This window comes from Macaca fascicularis, chromosome 15 (genome assembly GCF_037993035.2).
Source record: "Macaca fascicularis isolate 582-1 chromosome 15, T2T-MFA8v1.1".
NCBI classification, from domain to species: domain Eukaryota; kingdom Metazoa; phylum Chordata; class Mammalia; order Primates; family Cercopithecidae; genus Macaca; species Macaca fascicularis.
Window position 1 is genome coordinate 85,768,818 of NC_088389.1, and position 9,784 is coordinate 85,778,601.

The 9,784-nt window shown below is 34.9% G+C and overlaps 1 protein-coding gene across 32 annotated transcripts in view; it reads left to right on the top strand.

Annotated features, from left to right (window-relative positions):
- Window positions 1-9,371, top strand: part of MPDZ (multiple PDZ domain crumbs cell polarity complex component) — a 174,323-nt gene extending 164,952 nt beyond the window's left edge. For all 32 annotated transcript variants that reach the window (XM_045373236.3, XM_045373239.3, XM_074015756.1 and 29 more), the window contains 7 exons: window positions 1,029-1,119; window positions 2,013-2,056; window positions 2,914-3,036; window positions 4,329-4,433; window positions 5,003-5,115; window positions 6,004-6,127; window positions 7,954-9,371. In XM_045373236.3, the coding sequence (XP_045229171.2) occupies window positions 1,029-1,119; window positions 2,013-2,056; window positions 2,914-3,036; window positions 4,329-4,433; window positions 5,003-5,115; window positions 6,004-6,127; window positions 7,954-8,100 (747 nt within the window). In that variant the 3' untranslated portion in view covers window positions 8,101-9,371. The remainder of the gene's footprint in view (window positions 1-1,028; window positions 1,120-2,012; window positions 2,057-2,913; window positions 3,037-4,328; window positions 4,434-5,002; window positions 5,116-6,003; window positions 6,128-7,953) is intronic.
- Window positions 9,372-9,784: the final 413 nt, after the last annotated feature.

Sequence of the window (9,784 nt, forward strand, 5' to 3'; positions counted from 1 at the left end):
TTTGCCACGTCAGCCAGGCTGGTCTCTAAACGCCTGACCTCGTGATCCACGCGCCTCGGCTCCCAAAGTGTTGGGATTGTAGACGTGAGCCACTGCACCTCACCCCAAGATAACATATTTTTAAAATATTTTATAGCAACATCAATCAATATTCAACTGAAGAGTCCCATATAAGTGAACTATAGATACTCAGCACCATGTATAAAAATATGATGTTAAATATTTCAAGACTCTTGACAAGACCACTTGACCCTCTCCTCAGTCTTGTCTACTGATGGTGGAAGCCAATTTTCATCAATCTATCCCTAGAGACCCCATAGTAGGCCGGGCGCGGTGGCTCACGCCTGTAATCCCAGCACTTTGGGAGGCTGAGGCAGGCGGATCGCGAGGTCAGGAGATTGAGACCATCCTGGCTAACATGGTGAAACCCTGTCTCTACTGGAAAAAAAAAAAAAAAAAAAAAAAGCCGGGCATGGCGGAGGGCGCTTGTAGTCCCAGCTACATGGGAGACTGAGGCAGGAGAATGGCGTGAACCCGGGAGGCGAAGCTTGTGGTGAGCGGAGATGCGCCACTGCACTCCAGCCTGGGTGGCAGAGTGAGACTCCGTCTCAAAGGAAAAAAAAAAAAAAGAAAAGACTCGATACTAATTTTCTAAGTTACTACCATAAGTTTCCTATTAGCTGACCGTAATTCTACAGTTTTTGTTTAAGTCCTAGTCTTCCTACCACATCAGTTTAAATTTAAAGAAGATTAGTTTGTATTAGATTATGACTATCCACTAAAATTTTAGGTAGATTGGAATCAATTTCATCTACCCTTTTAGCTTTAATTCATTTATGTCACTAGACAAATTCTCCTTTTAAAAGAAAAAAAAAAACACCAGTAGAAACTGTGTTTAAATTGCTCATCAAATTATCAAATGCCACCATTGCTTAACAGGTATGTGTCTCTAGATTAAATTCTGAAATAAGTGGTATTTAGGGAGTATGTTACTTGGAAAACATTCTGAAATAGTTGTGTATTTGTAGGTGAGTGAAGGCAGCCTGTCATCTTTCACTTTTCCACTCTCTGGATCCAGTACATCAGAGTCACTGGAAAGTAGCTCAAAGAAGAATGCATGTAAGATTGGTTCAGTATTTTAAACATGGTTTGAATTTTGGCTGTCAACACTGATTTTTTTTTCTTGTTTACCTCTGAGCTTTCTTTTCCCCCACATCATCCCATATCCTAATATAGGTACAAAAACATGTGTTAGCAAAAAGTCTGAACAACATGAAGTTGTGCCTATGGCAGCTTTTCCCATTTGATGTTTACCCTACAAGATACACTAAACATTTTAATCAGGATTCTGTAATTTTTTTTCTTACTAAGCAGATTGGTGTATTTGATTTTATTCCTTTTCTGTGTTTAATGTAACACCAGTAAATCAGAAGATGCCATTAAGTGAAGCCTTCTTTTTCCATGAAGATTGCAAAAATTTGAGAAAATCAATGTGATCCTCCTGTGTTTTAATTACGTGAAATCATGCTGCAGAGGAATTTTTGGCTTGGTGCATTGGTTGAGAGTTGTTCAAATTGAAGAAACTAACCATATGGCAATCTGTGTTTGCAATGTGACTAATATTCTAGAAATTTAGGCACTTAAGTTCATGAATTTTTTTAATGCATCCATGACTTTATTCCTGTCAACTGTGCACATGTGTCTTTCTATGCAAAGCACATTTTGCCCTTGACTCATTCAAAGTGGATTATGTAGTTATATAATCAACACTTAAAATGAGAAGGAAGAATGGAAGAATGGGATGGTATATACGTTTTTCCAGCTGGAAAAATAAATAGTTCCTATGTGAGACAGTTCTAATCATGTGTACTTGCAGCTTTGAGCACCCCCTTAAAAAAATAAAAAAGAAACCTAGGTTATTCCATTTAGTCCCATCCAGCTTTAGATATTTTAATGAGATAAAAAATGAATGAACATAAAATAACCCTATTTTATCTTTTTTGCCTTTACAGTGGCATCTGAAATACAGGGATTAAGAACAGTTGAAATAAAAAAGGTAACTTGGGGAGAGAAAACAATATAAACTCTGGTGTTTTCGGAGACATCTTATGCGTTTTCTTGTTAACTTGCTTACTGTTTTAACGTATTCATCTCAAAAAAGTATGTATTATTACATATTACATGTGAAATAACATAATGTAGTCCTTAATGAATTTCCTGATCATAGTACCTCATTTGAAAAATCAGTTTGCATACTCTCTTTTGCTGAAAATAGCATCAACTTGACCCCACACAAAATAGTACAGTGCCTCTCACTTGTTACACTGATAAGTAAACCTTTCACTTCAGCAGATACTTATTAGTTCTGAAACAGATTCCCCCGACAGCCATTCACAAGAGACAAAGTAAAAGCAGCTGTGATTTATTGAGCCTTTACTATTGTTCTGAGCACTCTTACAGACACTTCATGTCATCATCATGTCATTTAATATTCACTGCAGCCCTCTGTGAGAGGCACTGTTGTCTCCATTTTGTAAATGAAGATCTAATGATTTATTGAGTGGAGTGTACTTATTTCAAGTTCCTGCATTTACAAGTATGACTTCCTGGCTTTGAACACAGGACTGATTCCAAAAGTGTGGTCTTTTCACTTCATGAGTTTACCTGCTTTTCATCAGTTCTGCAAAATGATTTTCATTTAGAATGTCTTGATTTATTTTACTTCCTGAACAGATGCTTATTTTCCTGAGCCACACTAAGCACCTGCGTCAAAGTAATGCAGTTTTCTTGTACTTCATTTTCGCCCTTCCACTTAGAAGATCAGAGTTGACTATAGATATCATGCCAAAGAATAAACAAAAGGTCAATTAAAAATATCACTTTGACCAAAATTTTGTATCTGTTCCATGGCAGGGCCCTACTGACTCACTGGGAATCAGCATCGCTGGAGGAGTGGGCAGCCCACTTGGTGATGTGCCTATATTTATTGCAATGATGCACCCAACTGGAGTTGCAGCACAGACCCAAAAACTCAGAGTAAGTCATACTAACAACCCCAGAAGCCCTAGCAAAATGTGCAGAAGTGTTTTTATAAACCTTTGAACTTGGCTATCTGTTGCAAGGCAGTTTTAAATGTCTACATTTACTTTTAAATCATCTAATCCAACCACGGCAAGGCTTGCTTAGGGTAAAAGATAAAGAATATTAAAAGAAAGGAGAAAATGCAGATTTGCAATTAAATGAAATAGGGAGATTTATAGTTGTTTCTTAATACATATTTTTATATGTTGAAATTCTGTGGAACAAGCTAAAAGAGAACAGAAAGTATTTTCAGAACACCAGTATGAAGTGAAATTTTTCTCTTATATATTTTATTGGTTTAAATGCTGATTTAACTCTGTTAAATTGAAAAGTATTACTTATTTGCATTCACTGATAATTTTGCAGAAGTTTAATATAAATATGACTTACAATGTTACAAAACAATATGCAAGTTGCCTCAAAGCTGAGGGATTATCCAAATTGTGGAGCACTACGATGGAATTTATGCCAACTGCCCAGCTCTAAAATTACATGAATATTCCATTAAGGCAACTCAGTCTCTCTAAAGCAAAAATCTCTATGGTTTCATACCTCAAAAAATAGGTCTCAGAACATAACCACATTTTAGTTTAAATAGTCTTTAGGCTGGGAATGGTTCAGCCTCCTTTGATATCCAGATTTATGGCTGACACTTAAAATCTGATTGTATACATAGCACAGGGTCAATAAACTTCTGGAAGGACAGATAGTGAATATTTTAGGCTTTGTGGGACCTGTGAGTCTCTGTTGCAACTACTCAACTCTGCCCTGTGAAAGCAGCCAAATAAGCATGGCTGTCTTCCAACCAAACTTTATTAACCAAAACAGGCAGTGGGCCAAATTTGGCCTCTGGGCCTTAGTCTGCCAACCTCTGACTTAGAGTCACATCTAATGATTATAATAGTAATGTCCAGAGAAATTTCAGTTTCCAAATGATAGTGAGTTTTTTTTTTATTTTAATAGGAAGTAATGTCTCACCCAAGAGAAATGAAGAGCAGGGAAGAGTGACTTTCTCCTCCCTCCCTCTCCCCTGGACACTATGGAACTCAACCATTATGCACTGCTTCTTTTTGTGGTTGCTGCTTATTGGACTTCTTGGAATTAGTGGTTTCCTTAGTTATATTTCAGTGGCTGGTAGCAGTATATATGTCATGTGCAAGGTGGAGAAGGAAATGAATACTCAGGTCTCAAAGACCCACTCTCCATGGCTGCTTTAGCAGATGGCCGTTTCTTTCTCTCCCTTGCAGGTTGGGGATAGGATTGTCACTATCTGTGGCACATCCACTGAGGGCATGACTCACACCCAAGCAGTTAACCTACTGAAAAATGCATCTGGCTCCATTGAAATGCAGGTAAGATTTTTATCCCAAGCATAATTCAGAATATAGGTAGCTTGAAGACACATGAACTTTGATGTTAAAGCAGTAAAAATGATTAAATATTTTGCTATTATTTTATTTAATATTTCTCTTGAACGTAAATGATTAAGAGTTCCAAGAAAGTGCATATGAAACATATTTTGTAACATTTTACTCGGATGCATTGATTGTTTTATACTTTAAGGGGAAAAAAATCCAGGCCTTAGCAGTACATGATTATTTGCTAGAGTTTTAAGTAGTGCTAGCAAGTGGCTTGTATTCCAAAGATCTTTAAAAAATAATTACATATGAGACCACATTTTAAAAACGTCAAAAAAAACTTTGTACAATAGAATTAGAAGAATGTGTTTACTGTCAGGACAGTTAAGAGGCCTCTGGACCTTGTGAAATTTCATTCTCTTTGGTTGTATTTTATGTTAACAGAAATGATTAAATGGACAATAAAATGTACATTTTAATCCAAGTGCTCTTTTTGAAGAAAAATTACTTTCCTTAGCCCCAGGAACATGTGTTTTTTCTGTTTATCCTTCTCCTGTGTGCAGGTGGTTGCTGGAGGAGATGTGAGTGTGGTCACAGGTCATCAGCAGGAGCCTGCAAGTTCCAGTCTTTCTTTCACTGGGCTGACGTCAAGCAGTATATTTCAGGATGATTTAGGGTGCGCTCATACATGATGATTAGTGTTATCATTTTTTACTTATGAATCAAGTCTTCCTGACAGTTGCATTCTCTGTCCCGTGTTTCTAGGAATTACGTACAGGTAAAATGATAGGATATATGAAGTATGAATTACACATATCAGGTGCTTCCAAACTCAAATAATTATGGCATGGATTTAGCTGATCAAAGATAAGTAGAGAAATAGATAACTAGCTAGATAGATAGGCATGCTACTACCCTTCCCATGGTTTCAGCTCTGATTTTGGGGCGGAGGATATTTTAATCTTGATGTTACCACTTCATGTAATATGGAGCAAGTCAAATCTATCATTTTAAAATTTCCAGCACTGCCTATTCATTTAACATATTATACTTTGGATTGAAAAAATTCACGGTATTAAGTAACAACAATTGGATAAAAAAGCATTGGAAAACAGAGAGAGGCACATTAGAAAATTTAAATAATTTGATGCAGCTTTTCCATTGCTTATAAATGATTTTTCTCTCTGAGCTTGGGTGTACTGATGTTTATGACTTATTCTGTTATTGTCCCCTGAACTTTAGCCCTCTCACTTTAAATAAACTGGAAAAAGAATGAGCTTCTCTGTACAACGAGAACATGCCATGAATATGTTAGTTTAAGGGAACTGTAAATGAGTAATAGAATTAGGGTGTTAAGTAGGATTTCATTAGATTATGTAAATTTAAAATACCGAGCACAGCGTGCACTGACAATTTAAGCATCTCAAAAATACCCATAATATACTCCTTGTCAGTGACAAAGAGAATTATGCTAGCTTTAGGTGGATGTCAGATAATTCATAACATATATATAGATATAGGGTTTTTTTAATTTAAATGTTGTTTTTCCTTTCCTTCACCGTAGACCTCCTCAATGTAAGTCTATTACACTAGAGCGAGGACCAGATGGCTTAGGCTTCAGTATAGTTGGAGGATATGGCAGCCCTCATGGAGACTTACCCATTTATGTTAAAACAGTGTTTGCAAAGGTAAGCTTGCAAATTTTAACCACCCTCTTTTCCCCTAAACATTCATTAATAGTGGTCAGCAGCTGGCTTATTAGTTTATGGCCTGAGGTAATGCCAAATGGTTAACAGTTGATCATTTCTTTTCAAAACTCCCTACAGGAACAGGTCATTAAATATTTTTGTCCAATTTGAGGTTTCATTATATTTAAAGGAAAATAGGTTCAAATTGAAACTCCATGGAAACTCTTAACAATATACATAAAAATATTAATGAACTTTGGTTAGTAAAGCCTATTTTTTTTTCTTTGAACACAAATTGCACATGATTGTCTTTTGAAAATGGAACATTTTAAATGTGTATGCTATAGAGCACTGATATTTCTGTTTGCATATTTTTGTCGTCGTGAAGTATAAAATAGTTATAGAGAAGTACATAAAGTACACATGAAAATTAATAAGCATTTATTTTATAAGTTTAATTTCATTGACTAAAACAAAAATAACTACTGAAAAAAATTTAGGGAGTATCCAGCAACCCTATCATCTATGATAAGTCAGTGATTTGCAATCAAGAGATTCAATTAACAAGATTGTCTAGTTATAATTATACCTATTCTATCTTAAGGTTTAGAATAAGAGTAAAGATATTGCAGTACTGGTAAACCTATTAAAATAATTTAAACCCATATAATTATTGTTAATATGTTAAGTCGTTTTTCAGGAGCTACAAAATTGGACAAGATTCCTGCAGGGAAAAATTTAGAATCTCAAAATTTATAGTGTAAAAAGAAACAAAACTTAGTCAAACCTGTTTAAAAATTTGATATAGGGCCTTTGGATTAGTGGTATGGTCCCTTATGGATGTTTTATTTTATTATTTTGGAAAAGGTTTTTTTTTTTTTTTTTTAAGCCAATTTAAAGTGCTGTTACCTACAACAAGCTAGCTATAGGCTTAATTTATAAGATTTTTTAAAAAGCTATTGGTATGTCCAAAAATACAAACAGCATTTGCTAGTGAATAGAAGAGTCCACAGTCCTTTTTCTCAGCCTAGGAACAATTTATTTAAGGCATGCTAGTTAGAACATATTTTAAGAATTTCATCATTATGGATTCCTCATTAACTTTTCCATATCTTTAATTTTATATTTAATTGTATAATTGTCTTCTATAAGCATGCTTTATTCTTTTTCAAACAACAATGTCTGTATTTAATCTTAATCATTTAGGGTCCATAAGGAATATGAAGAATCTCTCTACCCTTGGGAAGTAAGAACTAAGACAGCTTGCATAGTTTTTTCAAAACCACAAAAAGAATTAGAAATAGCAGTGGGTTTTAAATTTAGAACTTACGCCTTATCCTGCCGTAGTGAACGTTCAGGTGGCTTTGTGCTTTTCAGACCTTTGGATTTTGTCATCCCTCAAGCCATTGTCCTGTAAAACTATTTTTGTTCCTGCCTAATCATTTACCTTCTTTCTGTAGGTCTTCTTTACAGGATAGAAAATCCTGGATTCTATTGAATCATTCCTACTAGGCAAATTCCCAAATATTCTTTATTAATTTGTGTTCCCACCAACTGCTGTGCTGAACAGCCAAAAACCCATCCAACTAATCTGTTGACTGCTAAATTCTCTCTCAAATTGGTATCTCAATGCTAAAACCATTTAGGAGAAAGACCTTCTTTGTCTATGTTCATCATTGCTTAATGGCTTAGAGCACCCATGGAGCACTGGGAGCAATGTGTGTGTACATGCAGAGCAATTTACATTCCTGTTGAGATCTTTTTCTGTTGTGAGCTGCAAGGCAGCATTTTTTGAGAAATAAACAAGTCTACCTTATAATTTGCAGGGAGCAGCCTCTGAAGATGGACGTCTGAAAAGGGGCGATCAGATCATTGCTGTCAATGGGCAGAGTCTAGAAGGAGTCACCCATGAAGAAGCTGTTGCCATCCTTAAACGGACAAAAGGCACTGTCACTTTGATGGTTCTGTCTTGAATTGGCTGCCAGAATTGAGCCAACCCCACCCCTAGCTCACCTCCTACTGTGAGGAGAATGGACTGGTCCTGACTTCTTTTATGCTGTGTTCAGCGGGTCTTCAAAACTATAGGGGGGAAATAACACTTAAGTGTGTTTTTCTCATATAGAAATGCTTTCCTTACTGACAACCTCACATCATTTTTCTTTTCTTCTTGCATTTTGTGAACTTAAAAAAGAGAAGGAATATTTGTGTAGGTGAATCTGGTTTTTATTTATGAAGATATCTAACGTTTTGTAGTCACATGGGCAAGAATTATTACATGCTAATCTCGTTAGTATAAAGAAAGATAATTCTAAAGCTAACCAAAAAAAATGGATTCAGTAAATTAGGATGAAAAATGAAAATATAAAATAAAGAAGAAAGTCTTGGGGAGTTTTAAAAAAATGCCTCAATTTGGCAATCTACCTCCTCTCCCCACCCCAAACTAAAAAAAGGAAAAAAAAGTTTTCTATTGAAAAATCTTTAAAAATACTGTCAGTATTTTAAAATTTTCAACACAGTATAATAAAAACATTGCATCTCCCCACCTCTTACATGCATATGTATTTTTCCTGCTAAAATTGGTTTCTATAATTGAGTAAATAGCAAATATATGAAGCAATGTCCCTAAATTTTATAAAGAAATTATATTTAATGCACATCTCAATTTTCATTTTTATTTTTGACCTTTTATAAAATATTTTCATGTTGCTATAAGTAAATGATGATGCCACCCCATGTTGACTATGGTTTTTCTAGAAAGCAACTATGCTGCTAATCATAGAGGAACATAGAAGGGTCCCAGAATCTTTAGTGCTGATTTTAACAACTGATGCAACATTAAAAATGTGTTAGTGTGCTGTGCAATTGGTTTTCAATTCATATTAATCTTAATGATAGAAAACAATGTGTTAGTAATTATTTTGGTTGTTTGCCATTAGTAAATTGATAGAAAAATTAAGGCGATTAACATAACTTCATTTCATCGCCTTATATTAACATCTTATAATACAATAGTTTAAGACTAAGGGAAACAGATGGAGCTGTTTATTGAGACAACTGGTGAGGAATTATCATGTGTTCATTCCCATTTTAGAGCGTGAAACTCCTACATTAGAATATATAAAGTCACTTTAAATATTATCTATATTTGTAACAGAAGTAGTGTACAGATATTTTATTACAGCATTTTTGTGTAAATGCAGAATTAAAGTGAATAAATAAGAATTTTCAGTGGTGCACAAATAAAGAAGCAGCAAGCATTTTTTTTGTTCTTTTTACTGTGGAAAAGCTTTGTTATATACTGTTCAAGATTTACAACTTAAAATTGGTTTTTATCATGTCTAACTGCACATACGGTGTCCATAGTTACAGCTAAAGGAACTTTGGACAACATCATTATGGAAAGCTTAATATTTTTTACCTCCACAATTTTTTCTAACACTAAAGATTCATAGACTCCTCATAGATTAGAGGAAGATGACATTGTAGAAAGAGAAGTATCCTGCCTGTATATGTTTTTCTCAGATGCTGTTAATGCAGTAATATTGTAAGTTGCTCTTCAGTGTAGTCAAGAACTATTCAAGTGTATTCAGATGGACAAAATCATAATCAAAATTATTTGCATTAATAAACATGACAAGTCCAACTTGAACACTGAGC